Source organism: Strix uralensis, chromosome 1 (assembly GCF_047716275.1).
Source record: "Strix uralensis isolate ZFMK-TIS-50842 chromosome 1, bStrUra1, whole genome shotgun sequence".
In the NCBI taxonomy this organism is placed as follows: Eukaryota; Metazoa; Chordata; class Aves; order Strigiformes; family Strigidae; genus Strix; species Strix uralensis.
This window is the reverse complement of record NC_133972.1, coordinates 159,680,146-159,700,020: the sequence shown is the minus strand read 5'-3', so window position 1 is coordinate 159,700,020 and position 19,875 is coordinate 159,680,146. Positions and strand designations below refer to the sequence as shown.

Here is a 19,875-nt window from a genome sequence, read left to right as displayed (position 1 = left end):
CCAGACCAGATTCTCTTGTGGGAGCATTCGAGGCTGCCTGAGCAGTGCCGTTCATATCCTACCACTGAGCTCTAATGGTCCCTTCCTCCTCCTTCATCCCATTGCTTTCATATTTTTCTTGCCCTTCTGACAGTTGCTATACATCTAGCTATACATCTAGTCACCTGCAGAGTCGATCACTTTGGAGGTCATCCCCTCTTCCAGGTCAGTGCATGCTCAAAGTAAACACTTCAAAAATTAAATATAAGGTGGTGGGGGCAGGTAAGGCACTTCTGCCTCCTTAAGTACTTGCCTTAAATATTGCTGCTAAAAATAAGTGGAGAAAAACGTGAGAAGTGTAATTTTGAAATTTATAGTGTGCACGAGAGGTAGGGTTTTCCCTTTTCCCCAGCTTTACTGGTCTTCCAACCTAATTCACCCATCCCCAGAATAGCTGGCTGGTCCTACTCCTTTTCTTTAATGATGAAGAGTGCTACCAGCACTCTCGATTCCCATTGAGACCATCCCACTCAGCTGTCAAACCCCATGAGAGGTGCTGTGCCCCCAGCGGCCCCCAGCCCCATTCCCAGGGGCTTGGCGCTGCCGCTGGTGGATTCCTGCCGCTCCGGCGCCTGGAGCTGTGAGCAGCGCTTGATTTATGGAGCCTGCTGTGAGCACGCAGCCCTGGTGGCATGCAGGCAGGCTTGGGTGCATCTCGACAGCCTGGGGTTTGCAGTGCCAAGAGATCTGGCTGCTGTTCCTAGCTCAGCCGTTGATCCGTTGTGTGATGTGGGGGAAGTCCCTTATTTTTTAATTCATTGCAGATATAGTTAGTGCCTTTCAGTATAGGAGCAGTCCCTTATGCATATATACACCTAGAAGAACTGCAACTTGGTCTTAATTGACCATGATGCAACTGGAGAGTAATGAACTATAATAAAACTACTAAGTTGCTTGTCAAGCAAAGAAAACAGCTGTTTGGTATTAATGTCTTCAAGAAGTAATTCTGTGCCCAGTGTATACAGACAACATGTTTTTGTTTGTGCTAATGCTGTATAATAAAATACTTGGAGAGTTAGTAAATAGGGAAGGGGTTTTTTTGTGATTGTTGTTGTTGGGTGTTTTTTCTGAGCACAACAGCACATCTCCTGTGCTTTCAAGAAGGTCAAGTGGAGCTGTGACTGATGCCACGCGATGGTGGATGACACAATCTCTCCAGTAGCTGGCAGAATTGAAACCAGCTGTTGTACTTTGTAGTCACACAGCTATTGAGTTGGGGGAAAAAAAAAAAAAAAGGCAATTCAATGCAGCAATCAAGAACAAGGCATCAGCTTTTTCCATTAGACTCGCTTTGCACAAGTGCCGTCAATTAGAACTTGAGATTTCCCAGCCAACAGTGCTACCTGTGGAGGGAGGCAGGAGGAGCGGGGCTGGCTGGGGACACGGTTGTAATTCTCAATAACAAATGAGCTGTGGCAATTCGTAGGTTGATAGAAGAGTTTTATGAGCACTGATGGTGGATTATTTGTATATTTAAATTCTGTTGCAAGTTAAATGAATGTGGAAACCTCTCAGGATATTCATGTTTCCACACTAGGTGTAGTAGTTTGGTGTTGCAAATGTATTAACTGCAGGTTTACACCAAACATGCAAAAACAAATTAGAAATAGGGAAATACAAACACATTTTCTCATTAGGGGATATAAGTATGTGCTGACTGCAGTACAAATATAATTTTTATTCCATTTGTGTAACCTTTGATATTTTAATGAAGTCCTGTTCCTGTGTACAACGTATGGTTCACTGTCAGATAGTTTAACACTAAGAAAATCTGCCTTGAATAAATTAGAATATATTTGCAAATTAATTGGTTAATTAGATTTTAGACATCTCTTGAGGACAGGAGAGAAACAGATGTGTGCAAAAGCCACACAGATAGTTTGGGGATGAGTGTTTCTTACAGGGTTTTATCACTCATTTTTGTGAAAAACAGCCTTGCATGGGTGCCAAAGATTAAAAAACCCTCGGCTTTAAATGCAGAACATTAAACTCCAATTTCTGTGGTGCTGCTGATTTTTTTTCTGGGGCACAGGCAGAGCCATTTGGGCCTGTTAGCCGAATGACTGCGCTCAGAATAGGCAAGTTACCTCTTGAGCTGCTTTTTTTCTGACAACTAAAAGTATACGTGAAGCTGTCTGGAAATCCTCTGAGCTAAACGCTGGCAGATCAGCAGAGAGATGCCAGCTGGCATCGTGGTGAAGTCAGGCAACTTGTAAGAAGAAGCAGATCTAAGATGGAGCCCAAGATTTAGAAGAATGGTCACCGAAGAAGGAAAACTGACAGGGCAGGTTTTTTTCTCAGCTACATCGGTGTAAATCCAGAGCAAATCCACTGAGATTCACACCAGAGTAACTGAGAGCAGAATCTGGCCAACATCATCCACCTGACCTCGGGAGAGGGCTCAGATGAGGAATAGCTTGCTTACCTTCCTCTTACAAGCCTTTCACACCTAATTTTCAGAGGCGCGAATTCAGTTTTGTATGGTTTGGGGACGTGGTACAATCATACAGTAACCACCAATTTACTTTTACTGATTGGTAAAAGTAATTAGAGATTCTGCTACCAAAACCTTTACTTGTGTATTTGTTATTAACTTAGACCCCTTCAGAAACAAGCTCTGATTAATTCTTGTTTGGAAATTGAGGGAATTCAAATTTTAAGGACTAGACTTGCTCCAGAAGCTGAGTGGGATTTTCAGCTTAAGAGCAGTGCAACAGCTCCCTGCAATCCGGCCTGATCCTAAGAGCAGCAGAGGTGGGGGTAGGTGACATTACTTGCATCTATTTTTCACCTCTGCCGAAACAGCCCTGCATGCTAAGCCCAAATCAGAAGACATTGATCAGTCCCTCTTGGAAGACAGCCAGTGATCACATTACTTTGCTTTTGCAGTTTTATCTCCGGGATCCCGTTTTGGGTGTGTTCAGAACCATTTGGCAAAAACCTCATTGTTAAAAGCAATATTTGCAGTGTACAGTAAGACAAACAAGAGCCCATTTGCGTGCGTCATCGATCATTTTACAAACAGTCCTCAGGCTAAGCACAAAACTCACCCGGTACTGGCTGTTCGGGGTCACAATACAGACGTCAGAGGCAGAAGCGTTTTTCCTGCTGGCGTAACCTCTGTTAGGCACCGAGACCCTGATGCTGCTGGGAAGAGCCTTCAAGTCATGTTCTTTCTTTGACCTTGGTGTGTTTTGCTAAGCAGTGGACAGAGCAAAGTAAAAGCCTTGTTGCTGTCAATGCGTGAAAACTATGGCCAGATTTTTCAAACTCCGAAAGCTGAAGCTCAGGGGCTGAGGTTACAGAGGATGCCCCGTGTGTCACCGTGTCTGTGGGGAGAAGGCACCGAAGCAGTCTGCGGGGCTGCCTGGGCACAGGCACCGTGTGTCCTTGGCCCAGGACTGCTGTCAGCAGCCGCATGCCTCCGGGAAGAGAGTACAGCTTTTAGCTGGGCCATTGCAGACCGGGATGAACAAAAACCTGGCTGTGGTGACCTCGATGCACTAATTTATGAGAGCATCTGGGCTGGCCCCTGAGGACAGCGTGGCTTGGCAGTATGTGAGTAAGAGCCTCGAGCGGCAGGATCATGCCTGCAGGCTGCCGTCCTGTCTTTTGGGGACCCAGCCACTGCTGGGTCCCAGCCAGCCCGCAGGGATGACTCTGCTGGGCTCTTGGCCTTTCAGTCCCAGTTAACCTGAGCCCAGCTCTCTCTTGGCAGGCAGGGAGCTCCTGTTCCCATACAGCATCTGGCTGGCTCCTGAACCAGCTCCCTTCAGACCTTGGCACGTTTTTACTCTCTTGTGCAGCAGGGGTTACCAAGTTCTCCTCTGCTTAGAAATTAAATTGGATGAGACAGGTACCACCTTTTAGTGGGATCTGGTTTGTATTACTGGGGAAGCAGTACTGCACCACCGCACCTTGGACGCTGTGGAGCAGCATATCCTCCAGTCCAGCTGAAGCTGCCCTTCCCTCCACATGTAGCACGTGCAAATTAGTTATGTTCCTGCAAATGACTAAGAGTGTAGGTGCATTAAGACCCAAGGCTATGAGACTGCTGGTTTGCAGCTGTGATGAATATAAACAGCTACAGAGGATGTACACGGACATTTCCCTGCAGCATTTGTCTAAACACACAGTGATTCAGTAACTGTGTTGATGTCCTTTGGCAAAATGAATTTGCACATTGATCAGGAGTCTGGAGGTTGAGGAGAGACCCCAAAATTACCAGCTATGATAAAATTCACAGAATAACGGGTTAACATCATCTGCCATAACTTCTCTATGGGGCTTTTGTCAAATCTCTCATTCAAGCAGTGTTTGCTGAGGCTTTTGACATTTGTGGCAGCGCTGGGACAGACAGTAAGGTCATGTGTTACTTTAAAGGCTTAATTCTTTCCAAATTCCTCACAAAACTGGAGCTGAAAGCTCTCTCATGAATTTCTTGGGGAATCTGCTGAGACAGCAATTATGTTATCCTTCAAAACTCCCCAGAAAAGGTCACCGCAGAACCACACCAAACCTGTCAGGCCAAAAAGGGAGAAGGGGGTGAGAGACGCTGTGAGCGAGGTGAGGTGCAAAGCTGCTCTCGGTGCTGGCTGAGGGGAGCTGGGAGACACCTGTGGAAACCGCAGCCAGCTCAAGATGCTGAGGTGTGGGCAAGGCACAAACCACATGGCTCCTTGCTTGGTTGGGTTTCTGCTGAAGATGTATTTACTCATCAGAGTGAGAAAGCCCAAAGCAGTTGAAGGTATAAACCAAGAAAACTGTATTTGTGAGGTGTGACTGCAGTGCTCAGACCTTCCTCCCCTCTGAACACACACTAACCTGGGAGATGACAAAATAGTCAAGGAGCTGCCTTCAAATTTATTTCTTGTTCTTTCTCCGTTTCTGCAAACCTCCCATACCAGAATATTAATGCATGATGAGAAACTAGTTCTAAACAGGACTGCTCACTGCAAAGGATAATAAACACTGATGTTCCCAACTAAATTATACAGGGTACTTTTTGTGGAAAAAACTGGCTGCATTACTAGACAGAGATCATAAACCTTTGAAGAGTGGAGGGGGGAGAAGGCAAAATATTCCACGTAAGGAAAATGCTATTGTGGTAATGACTTTGCTAATCCCTAGGCTTCCAGTTTTATCCATTCATGTTTCCAGTATCTGCAGATGTACTCAGGAGGGTTTCAGTAATCCATTTAAAAAGATAATTTTAAAATTTCCACCTAAGTATAATCATTTGTTGGTTTGGTTTTTTTTCCTCCTTCCCTGCTAATTTATGGATGCATCTATTAGGTTTACCAAAATGATAATCAAAGAGTGAACCTTTTCACTTGGTACTTTAATTGGGATGATCATCCTTGTGGAAAGTTTTATGAAGAGTTTTAAACCAATTGAGATCTACAGAAATATAATACTAATCTGTGTACAATAGATACATTTTAAACTGTCCCATTCATGAGATAAATTAATTCTTAAGTTGAATGTGTTGGTCTGAAGTAGCAAAAATCCTGAAGTTATTTGTTATCGAGTGTAGTCTGGTTTTGTTTAGTTTTACAGAATTTATTGTAACTCTAGTAAAGCAATCTAAGTAGTGCCATGAGTTGTTATCAGAAGATACTGCCTCTTTTCGTGCCCCCATGCATTTCAGTACTAATCTAATTGGATGAAGTTTGAATGATGCAGTATTGGAGGTAGAGGTTTTGTGCTCAGGACAGTCAGAAAGCACCAGATACTGGTAGCTTTTACAGAAAATGGAAGGCCAGATGGACCAGGAGATTACTGTCTGATCTCCACACTGCAGTCCATTCTGTGTCACCCGCTTTACCCCTCCGCTGCATCCAGTAAACTGGGATGAGTTACAGTGTATCCTCCAGCAAAGCACTTGCTTCCAATGTCAAGAGATCATTTAATGGAGGAGCCACCATCTCTAGTGACAGTTTGGTTCAGTGGTTAAAGTACCTTCAGTGCCAGGGTGTTAGTACAGATTTCTACTGATGTTTCTTTCACTTTCAACTTCCACCTCTTGATTGTTGTTGTGCCCTTTTTCAGCATGTTGTAGAACTCTTGGTTCCTTTTCTTTTTATCCCTGTGGAGCCACTTACATGCTGTAATGAAGCTGCTTCTTCCTCTTCTCTCTGATAAGCTGAACAAACTGAGGTCTTTAAGTCTCTCTCAGAAGGGTATTTACTACAGTCCCTTAAATAACTTTTCTGTCCCTTTGCTCTGTCTTCAATTATTCAGCATCTTTCTAAAATGGGGGGGTAAGCACTGGATGTTTTTTGCTATCTGCCTCACCGACTCTAGGTACGCAGGGACAATTTCTTCTCTGTGTGTATAACGTGGTTGATGTGTCTAAGGATTCATTTGCTCTTCTGTAACAGCCTTGAGCTGCTTGTCCATGGTGACCCTAATCCTTTATAGAATTGCTCCTTTCTAAGGTAAAACGTCTTGTTTCAGATGCCAAGCATTACAGAGGATTTTGGTTTACTGAGTTTTATAGTCTCTTAAACAGTATGTAAAAGAGGTCTGCGCTGCATGAAGATGTTCCAAAAAACCTGCTCCAGGTCTGCACCTTTTTAGCCTTCGATGTCAGCAGAAATTGCTGACACGTCTAACACGTGATTTGAGGCGCTGCTGTAGGAAAGGCCTGTATCACAGCCCATCTGGAGTCTGAGACAGGGAGCTGGGGGAGAACAGCTGCTCGGAAGTTAGCAGAGAGAGCTCATGGTCTCATTTATACCCGTTGGGGACACGGCACACAAAACCCAGACTCAGCTGGGAACTGTGCAGCCTGTTCTCCTGCCAGCACAGGGTGCTGCAATTATGGTTTATAAGAGGTAGGAAGTTGAAGTTACACTGATAGAGAAGCTTCCTTTATGGATGTTTTTGTACCTGCTCTGTGGTTATTACTGGAAGGTTAAAAAAAATAAATATTTTAAATATAAAAATTAACACACCCGTATAAAAAAGCAGCCCAGTTGCATGTTGCACTGCATCATTGTATGGCCTCTCTTACAGTCAACATCATTCCCTTCCATCTGTTGGCTGTTAGCACTTGGCCAAAGAGCTGTTGTTCCTCCAACTAATCTGATCACTGCTGGCATCCCCTTGTAAACCCTTTTGTCTGGACAGTCATGTTTTCCTTGGCAATCTGCAAAGCACACCAGATCACAGGTCTCTCTCTGATCTGAGCACTTGCATGCCAATGTCTTTCCCTTTCCATTTGTCCTTGCATCTGAATTGCTGGAGGAAGTATAAAAAGGCAGGGCAGGGCAGGGAGCAGGTAGAGAGCAAACGGCTTTTTTGCCAGGCAGTGCCAGGCTGGCTCTGCACACTTCCCAGCGGGGCTGGGGCTGGTAGAGCTGCTCCCAGGTGTTAAGTGCAGTGTAGTTGTGCTCCAGCTGCTGACAGCAGAGCAGAATTGCAAATACACTTGGGAGTTCCCTGCCTTGCAATCCCATAGTTCATTCAAGGTGTTTCAGTGTCTGGCAGATGACAGCAGAAGGTGCCACCATATGCCTAACCTAACCTGTGCTTCTCATTAGGGTTCTGGCTATGAAACCTGTGAGCTTGAGATTTCCTTGCTGAGGTATAAAATTTCTCACGGTTAAAACTTTATTTGGAGTTGAGACTCCTCCCTCCAAAAGAGAGAGTCCTTTCAAGCCTGCGCAAGCTAATAAATAATTCTGAGACAACTGAATTTGTTGGTTTCTTTAAAGAAACATAATTATTTTAAAATGACAAACTGGTCCCTTTGTTGATAAATGTTTTATATCCTTGCTGCTGTGCCTGAATAGTTTGTGTAAATAATGTATTAGCTCGCAAACAGACGTAGCATGTTCAGGCAGACACTGCCCAGCGGGGCAGGAATGCTAAAAAAGCAAAACAGATGATTCTGTGCAGTGCTGAGTGCCGGGAGCAGGAGAGGGTGTCAATAGGGACCGAGAAACACTGTCTGCATCTCTTAGGATTGGTCCCAACATAGCTCAGATGCCTGACACTGCGGTGATGCATTAGGGCTACAAATATGAGCAGTCAGGCATTCACCATCAGCAGGTATGTGGTTTCCCTGGGACTCGTAGGAGCAAAATGAAAAGCGGCGCTCAGAATTGCGATATGGTCCGGTTTAGATAGTGTTTGACACTTACATTTGCAGACTGGTTTTCAAAAGACTCACTTTGCATGCTCGAGAAGAGCTCTTCTTCAAAATGAGGTTTTCAATTTGCTTTGGTTGGTTATTCCTCTAACTTTGTTCTCAAAAAGGGCCTTGATTTTTGAAAAAGTGATTTTGCAAAAATCATACGTGAGTTTCTGTCTGTGTCAGGGCAGGGTCAGGCAAGAGAAGAAGGCTATGCACATGCATCAATGGTTTCCAGATGAAAGTCCTTTGTAAATAGTGGGGAAGTGTGTACATGTAAGTATGCATGGATGCAAGCATGCTTTGGGGGGTTTTAGACAGCAATTTTGCATTCTCAGGCTGGGACCTAAAAGTCCATGTGCCACTATGGGCAATTGTAGAACCATAGAAAGGTTTGGGTGTGAAGGGACCTTAAAGATCATCTAGTCCAACCTCCCTGCTGTGGTAATAGATGAGGTTGCTCAAAGCCCCAACCAACCTGACCTTGAACACTTCCAATGATGAGGCATCCACAACTTCTCTGGACAAGCTGTTCCAGTGTCTCACCACCCTAAACAAGAAAAATTTCTTCCTTATATCCAGTCTAAACCTACCCTCTTTCAGCTTGAAACCGTTGTCCCCTGTCCTGTTGAAAGTGGGTAAGACTCCCTCCAGCCCTACTGAATGGAATATAGACACCCTGACCTGGTGTAACATCAACTGAAGACCATTGGAGTTGCCTAAACATCCCTGTAAAAGGTAAAAACTGCCTAACAAAAGCCAGCTGCAGTTCTAAACTCACACTTAATGGTGTGTGGCTCGTGTTTTCCTCTGGCTCAGGAGGAGAGCAGTCCAACTCCGAAGGGGACTAGGGGACTTGGTAAAGCAGAGATGCAGAAGAGCCATGCTCTTGTTTTAGCTGCCTTTTTTGCTGAGAAGAGCAAATAATAGAAAACTTTGATTTTACTGTAGTCAGCAGAAGTAAGCAAGCACAGAGAAGGAGCAGATCTGCGGAGTGACAGATCCCATTTTACCTGGCCACTCAGTGAAGCACAGTCCTACTTCTCAGACTGCACATGGAGTGGCCTAATTTAGGTTTATGTTAACAAAACTGAGGACAGGAGTGGGAGGCATCACTGAAAAACAATTATCAGTGCATTTTTATATTTCTTCCTGATATCTCCTCTTTTCTCTCTCTTAGAAAATAAAAATTATTTTAATACTCACAGTTGACTGCAATAAGGAAGAAAACTGTGGAGTTTCCTGCCCTTCCACAGTTCACACTCCTGCACTGCTTTATTGTAGAAGTTACTCCTCATTAAGTCCAGAAGATCAGCACCTGCTGTCAGTCAGTGGAAACCCGCCCTGGACGTAACAGTGCTGGGATTTCACCCTAAAGTTCAGTGCTACAAAATCAGAATACACAGAATTAGGGTTCTTTTGTTTTTTCCATCTATTTTGTGTCCTACTTCTATCTTTGAGGTAGCTTTGTCTCATTTACAGAAAGGAGAAAGAAAATACTTTGAGATGAAGGCAAATATGAGAATTAATAAACAACCAAAATATTGAAGTATCTACATATGCTATGGTATTACCACTCCTGGAGACTAAGCTGCAGCTGACTTCTTATGAGTAAAAATAAATCACTTCTCTATTTCAAAGTTGTTCCATGGATTTGCTGAACTAATTTTTCCTCCAAGCATGGTCACATTATGGGTCAGCATGCCTAGACAACACGGGGTTCTGCCAGCAGTTCCTGTGTAAAGTCCCTCTTTTTGTTTTGGAAACAAATCCAGTCATTCATAGAAATGAACTCCTGCATAATTAGAATCAGTATTGCACATCATCTTTGCTTTCCATTTTTAGATGTTGCGTCTGGAGGACTATAACTTTTAAAGATGCCAACAAGCCACTTAGGAGCTCGATAGCCGTAATGGGAAAATCTGTGGAGCTGAATAGAAAATGATAAGCTTCATAAGGACTATTCTAAATCGTTTGGTAAAGAGCTCAGCCAGACATTCAAATCAAGAATAGAAATGATAACCCCTTCTAATTCAATCTTTAGGGGTTTGTACTTTCTCTACTACCCTGCTGAAGTCCCAATCCTAGAGGCAGCTTAATGGAGAGGACAGTGTTCTTTACGCTGAAGTCTTCTGGACTCTACTGGATATGGTTATTGGATTGTGGCATAAACGGGTGCAAAGCAGTGATTTTATTCATATTTTACCATCCAGGGCTTGTAATCAACCATTTCTCTTTCTAGGTTAGTTAAAACATTCAGTAGCCCCAGATACTGAAGCATGAAACTCTAGAAAACTGATCCTCTTCAGCATTTTTTAACTTAAAGTTTTCAGTAAAGAGCTATTTAAAAAGAATTAAAAAGATTTGGAGGCCTTTTTTTTTTTTTTGACGGGCAGGAGGGAATCATCAGCTTCAGAGCCAACAGGTGTTGACAGGTGAGAGATCTCACAATAAGTCTTTTATTTCTCTGCACTCTGAGGCTTTCAGGTATGTCCTGTAATCTCAAATTAGGGTGGGTGGCAGATGAGCTAAAATTCATTTTTTTGTTCAGAAAATGCAGTATGGATTTTTCTTGGTTTGGGTCTTTAATCCAAACCGATGCTTTAGTAACTGAAATTCCAGTAGTGGGCTTTTTTTTTTTAAAAAAAAAAAAAAAAAGTTAGCAAATAAATCAATAAGAAAACCTGCTTTGCAGTGGGAAATTACCCCAAAGATGTTCACAGCTGGAGTGTCACAGCATGTGAGGTTGGTTAATGGGACTAGATGGGGCTATTTAGGACAAGTGTTTGACTTCATTGCTAGGAGAAGGCTAAAGTCCGAACAAAGTCACTCTGTGAAGTAGAGAATATAATATCCACAATTTTAAAAATTAGAATCATAGAATCACAGAATGGTTTGGGCTAGGAGGGACCTTAGATATCATCTAGTTCCAACCCCCCTGCCATGGGCAGGGACACCTTCCACTAGACCAGGTTGCTCAAAGCCCCGTCCAACCTGGCCTTGAACACTTCCAGGGAGGGGGCAGCCACAGCTTCTCTGGGCAACCTGTTCCAATGCCTCACCACCCTCACAGTAAAGAATTTCTTCCTTATATCTAATCTGAATCTACCCTCTTTCAGTTTAAAATGGTTACCCCATATCCTATCCCTACACTTCTTGATAATGAGTCCCTCCCCATCTTTCCTGTAGGCCCACTTGAAGTACTGGAAAGAAGCTATAAGGTCTCCCTGGAGCCTTCTCTTCTCCAGGCTGAACACCCCCAACTCTCTCAGCCTAACCTCATAGGGAGGTGCTCCAGCCCTCTGATCATCTTTAAGGCCTCCTCTGGACCCGCTCGAGCAGGTCCATGTATTTCTTGTGCTGGGGGCCCCAGAGCTGGACACAGCACTGCAGGTGGGGTCTCACGAGAGCAGAGTAGAGGGGGAGGGTCACCTCTTGATGCAGCCCAGGATGTTAGTTTGCTGCTGAAATGCCAAAGCACACTGTCAAGAGTTAGATATTACTTGCAACTGACTCCTGCATTTTTCTATGCAGACTACTGGAGAACAAGGCTGAGTAGAGATAAAGCCCAAATTCAGGCTGTGTGACAGACAGTTTCCCCATCAGTGAAATGGAGATGCTGCTTTGTTCTCCTGCCAGCAGGCTGAGGTTATTTATATTAAAATATTCAAAAAGGAGTTTGTGATCTCCAGAAAATGGCAAGCTAGAGGTACCATAATGATGCAAAGTGTTGGCATAATTTATTGTTAGAAGAATCCTGTTAGAAAGAGCCTGCCTGAACCACTGGATCATCTTAACAGGTTGGTCTCATCTTTACCTTGTAAGGGTCCAGCATCTTGATGGGCAATAAGTGCCAGACAGGCACATTTCAGGCAGAGAATTCATATACATTTATGTCACTTCAGAGTGGGTGACGGGGGAGGTGGGTCCATGTAAAATCTTACCCTGTAGCTGTGTGCATGTGTGTTCCTGTGCATGCATCTGTGCATGCAAGCATCAGCATCTTCAGTGGTTGCCCACCAACCTAGAGGGTATTGAATTCACAATGCATGGTGCTGCATTTACATTCCTCGGAAGATACATGCAAGCGGTGCCTTTGCTTCCTCATGGACTTTTCTTATTCAGGAGTGTTGTGAATTTTCTTGCTGCCAGCACAGCGAGGTGCTGCTGTGAAACAGGCACCCTTAGAGTGCCTAGGAGCCAGCATTTGGTTTTAGAAGAAGTGCTACATGATGCTATTAGCGGGTTGCTGGTAACTGGGGCGTAACACTGCCTAGAGAGGCACCTTGGCAAGGTTTGCCTCTGACACGGTACTTACGAACCCTCTCTGGCACACTTGTTAAATAAGCAGTTATCTTTAAACATCAGTTGATGTTGGTGAGACCACATTTGCTACTGTATAAGACTACTTGTTCTAGGTGGTGTAATCGCCACACTGGGAGTCAGTTGGGTAGTATTTGTCAGTCCAAATGTTGGGCATGCTTTGCATGCACCGTATAGATTTACAGGGCATTCTGTGTAAATATTTAGACAAAAATCGTTAGAGCATTTTTATTTGTTAGAATGTACATTGACTTTAATGGCTTGTGTATCCAAGTGCTTCTGTGCATAATATTGAAGTGAACTGAATCCAACTGTGATGTCACTAAAGACTTTAAAGATGATTTAAATTTCAACGACTGTCCATCTTAACTGTAACAAAGTTCCTTTAGCAGTACATTAAAGTGGAAACACTACTTCCCTGTTTTTCTTTGTTAATCCAACCTTCTGAACTAAAGATGCTGGCAAAAACAGTCATACCTTAACATCAGTTGGTGAGTGTTTGCAGAGTTTCATTTCCATTGCCAGGCCTAGAAGAATCGTGGGATTTTTGTTAATTCAGCAGCATTTTCAGATTGGGCCCATGCTCTCATACCCATGCTCGGCCGTTACCTGTATGCCGAAATCACCGTTCACGCACGCTGCTGCTGTACTTACACCGTAGCATCCCTTGGAGTCCTTCAGCCAGGGTAGCATGGTGGCAGCGGCTGTGGTAATGAACCATGCTGAAAGAAATACTCCAATGGCTGCCTTTCAGCACTTGGCAAGAAAATCCTTTTTATGTTAGTTTCAAGGTCGTCAGATATCATTATAGCCAAGTATTAAAAATTTCAAAGAAAGGAGGCAGTGTGTTTGATTTATAGAATAATTATCTAGCTTTAGCTCTAACTTGGCTTTGGCAATGGTTTTGCAAGCACTCGAAAATTAAATCCATTTTTTATGGCACTACAAGGTATTATCTCACAGCAAATGATAATTAAACACCTGTGAAATCAATTAGCCCTTTAAGCAGGGAAAAAAAGAAGTTTTCCAATTATGTTTTTGCACCTCCAAACTTTCTAATTCCAGAACCAGCGCTTGCGGAGAGGGAGATGAACTGCCAGCCAGTAGCCTGTTAACTGGCATTAAGATCACCCCAAAGCATTGCGCAGCCGTAAATCCAAAAGCAAGCAGTTCGCGGCGACGGCACCCTTCCAAGTAGGCTGCGTTAGCCTTTCGAGCTCAGTCTTGGGCAGCTATCTATCTGACGCACAGCTGAGCTGTCAGGTTTTCTACAAAGACAGTTACTCACTCGGCGTTTTCAATGCCAAGTTTTACTTGACAGTTTATTTAAAAGCCAACATACCTTAATGGAAACCAAGCAACAAGACGCTCTGTGTGACAGAGTGGGTTTCTTTTCAGGCTCTCCCGTCAGTAGTTCAGAGCCATCTGCATTAGGCATTCACACACGGAAAACTGGCCGATTGCTTAATAGCTGAAACTGAATATGCTGGAAAACTTGGAAACACTCCGCCATTTAGCCTTGTGTTGTAGGTGTTTAATGTCTGCCTTTAGTGTAGCACTTGAACTGATGCAGAGACTTTTGGAAGATGCAGCATGTGTTCATGGGCTTGCAGATTCAGGGAGGGACCCCTGGACATAGTTGGTTAAGTGCCATCACAATTTTTGGCTTGGGAAGTTAAAAAACAACTCTAGTCCCATCTGACATCTACAGTGATATGTGCTGATACTCCCTGCCAAAGACGAGCTCCAGCATCTTCCAAAAGATGGATTATGTGTGGCACTGTTAAAGTATGTACTGCTGGGTTAAACCCATTGTATTTGGTTTGGGTTAAACCCATTGTATTTGGTTTGGGTTCTGCTTCTGTATTTCCATCTGAATTTTGAAAGCCATAACATATGGCTGGTTTTCAGTGAGTGCTGTATCAGTGGAGAGGAGGGAGGCAGGTGAGGATGCTGGGGTTAGCGTTCCCAAGGTCTGTCTAGCTGCTGGAGAAGCGACCAGTCATCTGTATCTCAGGTTTTCCATCTATGACATGGGAGTGGTGATGGTATCCCATATCAGTGTTCAGAGGATTAGATAAGAAAATATGTACACTGCTTTGTGATTCCTACGTGACAGGTGACATATAGCTGGATAAAGTATGATAATCATTACGCTGGGTAGCTGGACATGCCTGCTGGTCTAAACAGCCAATGTCTTTTTAGACCTCTCTTGAATCAATGGTGATGACAATGTGGCTTTGGAAAAAAATAGTTTATATTAAAATTGGTAGTGAAAATGTTTCCCAGGCTAGTTTACAATCTCTTAACTGTGGTAACATGGGGAAATGCTTAAGCTGTAAGAAGGAATGTATGGCATGGCTGATTAGTCACTGCAGAGCCTCTGCAGCCTGCCCCGGCTCCTTGGGATAATGGTGAACCAGGAATCCCAAGCAGCCCGCTAATCCGCATGCTGATTGACAAGGTCGGCACATCAGAAGGGAAAAAAAAAGAGGGGGGTGGGGAAAGACAGAAGCAACGTGTTGGATCAAGAAGTTAGAATGGTAAGAGCATTTGTCTGAGCAGGGTTTCTCCTTCGAATATTGCCCACACGGCGTTGCAGTGTTTACACCTGCGTGATAGATGGGGCTGAACACATTTTCTCAGCTTTGGGTGGTAGCAGGGAGGGGATATTTCAATTAAAGTGTGAATAAATTAGAATTGATTACAAACAGACCTATTTTTTTATGCTGCCTAAAAAGGTATTAGCTGTGAACAAGGTGCACTTAATCATTACAGAAGGTAGCCTGAAAGTTAGTAAAATACACTGCTGATCCTTACAGAGGGATGCCAGCTTTGCGTTAAATCTGTAGCTCGTTTAGTTTTAAAGCCCTGACTGTCATTTTAAAGGCATATGCATTTTGGATTTTAACATGTTTGAATGATGCAGCTGAGGCCCAGGCCAAGCCGACCCTAAAATTGGCAGTAAAATGTTACCTCCGTGCAAGCGTGCAGAATGAAGGAATACAGGAATATGAGCAATAAGCATGTGCCCCCTCTCCCTGGCAGTCTTCTAATGTAGAAACCAGGAGCTTTCTGGAAATAAATACCCTCCAAGCAAAGCAGAGGACCCCTCTCAAAGCTTTCCTACAGCAAATGCTTGGGAAGATTAACTGCCAGCAGTAAAGGAAAGGAAAGCACCAGAAGGAATGTGACACCAAAGCAGCACAAGTAAGGAAGAAGTAAGCACCCAGCTGGCCACCTGCGCTGTGCCTTGCGGTGCCGGTCTTCGCTCTGATTCCTCAGCTGCAAGCAGAGCCTGAAAAATCTCCGTAGCCCGGTAAAACCAGAGCATCTGGATAGGGAGGTAATGCAGAGCTGTCCCCGCAAACTGGCAGCTCTGGGTTTGCAGAAACCACAGCAATGCAGGCTGGAAGACCGTAACAAATCTCCCTGCCATCTTCAGACATTGCTGGCTAATGGAAATAAGTAGTTCTGAAAACAGATACAACCCCCACTGCCAGGGGAGAAGAAGAGGAGGCTCTGGAAGAACCTCTTTTAAACACTTGACTATTTTCTCTGTAACTTAAGGCCCCTCCACCAGTTGCAAGCAGAGTTATAATACTTCATTGCCTCCCTGAGGTCTTGTTGAGATCAGTTGGTGAAGATGGTGAGGAAATCAAGCTCGTCGTTGATGTGATACTGGTATTTGCAATAGATGCCAGATCAGTACTCAAGGTACAAGTGTCGTGCTTTAGCTGAGAAGGTGTTCCTGGACATCTGCGCCAGCTCCAATTTCTCTTCTGGACAAGTGAAGGAGAAATTTCAAGTCCAGGAAAGATTTAACTGAGATACCTACCTTTAATCATAGATATTATCTCACTGACTTCACTGAAAGCGTTTCAAGTCAGAGTTAAGGGACGTGCAGAGATCCTTTCAGGTCAGACGTGTATATTTCCTGTGTGAAAAAAAAATGCCAGTCATACATAAGCAATTCTGCCTCCCTGACAAAACACCAGCAGGACTCAAAGCTCTGCGTGCATGGCTCCTACGGGGCTGAATGGCAAGGATTCTGAAACTGAGGGTTGCCCTGACTCCTTCTGTCCTGCCATGGCCTGTGGGCGGGAGCTTCATTCACCAGGTGACGTTTTTGTGGCCAACGTCTCCTTTGAATGCTGTCTGGCAGTCTGAGAAAAACGTGAAATGGTCTCTGCTGCAAACTCGACTCTGAAGTACTGTTTGGTACACGTGAACGATTTCTTCCGCAAGGGGTGCTTCAAATTACAAAACTATGCTTGCAGCTTGACAGAGATGTTTATGTATTTATGGCTGGCTACATGTGTTATGTGAAAGGCATTTCCGAATTCATATTTAAACATATTGGGCTATCTTCTGTCTTTCAGCTAAGACAGGGTGCCCCTGTTGCTTCGCATGCTACCCACAATCTAGTAGGAGTAAAATTAGCACCTTGTGTTTAAGGGTTTCAAATAGATGCTTGATCCTGGAGTGGTTGCTGAGGGAGACTAAACTGGAAATCAGTCCCTTAGCACTGCGCTCAAAGATTGTGTCAAGTCACCTTAAAACATTTGGGTTGAAATTGCAGAGAAATTTGTTCATGAGAAGAATCTCTGGTGCAACTCATTCACTGCAGCAGTTCTCGATGGCTGTTGCTTTACTCTGGGTCTGCTTCTGTTGTATTTGCAGGTTCTCCCTGAAGTGAGTGGAAATTTTGTGCCCATACATCAAGGTTAGGATGAGGCTCTCTGTGTATGTATGATGTAGATAAATTGCTTGATGACCATGAACCGTGCTATTCCAGAGCTCAGCAATAAATCACACATTAGGCTTTAAAATGCACAAATGGGAGCAAGACACTAACTGGTTTCCAGGTGGGAAATGGTCAACAAAATCCTTTTCTTTTTTTTCCTTTGTAAATCTACCCTAATATCAGCAAATTAGATATGAAAGAAAATGTGCCCAATATAAGACGCTACTGGCATACGGAGGACTCACTTGCTCTGGCCTCGTTCTCTGCTTTTCTTTGTGTTCTTGTTCTGCCATCGACGTTTTGTGGATATTGTTGCATTCCAGGGTATTAACAGGATTTTACATTTTTAGCTAGTTAATGATGGGGGACTTCTGGCTGGTGTATTCTAGCCCTACGGGGTATTCTATTTTTGGTATTTATTAATATTTTCTGTCATACAATATACAGTGAAAGCGATGAGCCTCTCGGTATGTAAAAAAGAAATACTTAAAAATGGAAACTTTTTTTATTATTTTGGTATTCCAGTTTCCTAATATTTTCCCCTGTGTGCTGTGTCACTGCTGGTTGGTGAGCTGGGACATGACTGCCAATCAATATCCCACATGGACAAAAATAAATTGCTGCCACTCAGATGGAATATGTATATATGTATTTTAACCAAAGTTGAGATATAATTTTAAAAAAATGTACTTTGAAGTCTGTTTTGTAGTTTTAATTAATGCAATGAGAGTTTTTATTTTACTCTCAGTGGAGATAATCTTAATCCATTCACAGTGACCTTTTCTTGTGCAAATTAGCTATACATGCTTGTTTAAGCAAATGGGCCTTTGCAAGATGTCTCTTCCTAAAGACGGAGCTTATAATTGAAAATTGGCTTACTCCCATCTGTCTGGCCTGTGTGAGAATACAAACGTAGATCCGGACTTCTTTATATATAATATATAATCATATACGTATGTATATACATACACATATACAAGCATAGAAAAAAAATTGCTCTGCCTGCAGGCTACAGTTAAATTAGATTATTAGTGTTAGAAAATTCCAGTGCCACAAGTTACTGTCAAAATAACATCTGCCTGCAGAGTCCAGGACATTCTAGAGAATGGAGGGTATTTAATCTGGATCCTTTTGTCTCAGATTAGGTCAATGCCATTCACAGTTCCATGAGTTTGCCAGAAGCACAATTAGCTAATAACAGGCTGGAAACTGTTAGGATTTGATGTGTGGTTTTGGTGAATGGTTTTGAGGTGATTGATGGAATCAGAAAAAAAACCCGGGAATGTCTACAAGCATTTAAAGTTTTAATCGGAGGAGCAGAGGTCATTGGAGCTATGTGGTTAATTGCCAAAATTTGGCAGTTTATCCCTCTCACCACACTTGACAATAATCACCAAGTGTGTCATTGTAACCCCCTATCCCTTTTTTAGTGCCTGCTTGATAAGGGAAGATTTCTTTGGCATAGTCTGAATACTTTTGCTTTGTACAAACCTCTTGCACAGAAAATGAATGCAGTTGTGCATGACTTTGACTAAATCCAAACAGAAATCAGGGTCACAGAAGTGCTGCAACAATACTTTGGCTATCAAAATACTTAATGTAAGTTTGTTGTTAGAACTCATGCACACCTCTTTACATAGAAACAGCTGATTATTGCCAAGGTAAAGTTATTTCTCAGTTTCATTACCACTCATCCCAGCAGTATCCCATGGTGGTTGCTCCTGAGGATGAACAAAAAGGAGCTGGGGAGATGGCTGACACACACGTGCATGGAGGGAGCTAGTTAACCTGGTCATGAGCGGTCTTGGTCGGGGATGATTTTATCCAGATGTGTCTCAACAGCTGTTTGCATTTTCACACCCAGTTACTCTAGGACTCACCGCTAATTGAATTTTCTCTTTTCTCCCCTGTTCTTGTTAGGTATGATTACCGTGAAATGCTGCACAATGCCACTTTCTGTCTGGTTCCCCGTGGCCGCAGGCTTGGCTCTTTCAGGTTTCTGGAAGCCTTGCAGGTAAGAGCTGCAGTTTAAAGCATCGGCTACACTGGCTGCAATTCAGCATGCAATAGCAAGGACGTGGGGAGGAGGGAAATGTGTTTCATTTCCCTTGTGGACAGTAATCCACTTTGCGAAAGCCTCTATTCATACTTCTGGAGCAATTGGCAGCTTCTTCCCAGGAGGGGCTGAGCACTGAGCTCATCTGAAGGTTGAGTCGCGTTACCTCGAGGAAAAGGGTTTCCCTGGATGTGGTGAGGCTGAGGGGTTGGACCAGTTTAGAGCAGTATTTTATCAAGCTGTGAGACTTCCCGTGGGAGACACTGGCCTCTACAAGAAAGCCCTGGGGCAGTAAAAATAACTTTTTGTTTTCACTTAGCCAAAACAGACCTGCTTATGCATTGCCTATCTTCAGACAGTGCTTGCTGAAACAGGCAGAAGGTGGCCTGGAGGTTGTAAAGCTCCAGATGGAAGCTTCACATGAAGGTGGACATAGGCTGATCTCAGGGAACTCACAGGGTGTCTGGGACTGCATCCCTTTCATCTTTTAAAAACATTTTGGTTAATGGTCTCCCTTTTTTGCTGTTGGCCAGCAGCAGAGGGCAATGCAAAGGGGCTCCTGAGTCGCTG

General features: G+C 43.6%; 1 protein-coding gene across 2 annotated transcripts in view; it reads left to right on the top strand.

Moving 5' to 3' along the window:
- EXT1 (exostosin glycosyltransferase 1) overlaps positions 1 to 19,875 on the top strand; it is a 180,551-nt gene that overhangs the window by 136,357 nt on the left and 24,319 nt on the right. For both annotated transcript variants that reach the window (XM_074886908.1, XM_074886900.1), the window contains exon 2: positions 19,170 to 19,263. In XM_074886908.1, coding sequence (XP_074743009.1) covers positions 19,170 to 19,263 — 94 coding nt within the window. The remainder of the gene's footprint in view (positions 1 to 19,169; positions 19,264 to 19,875) is intronic.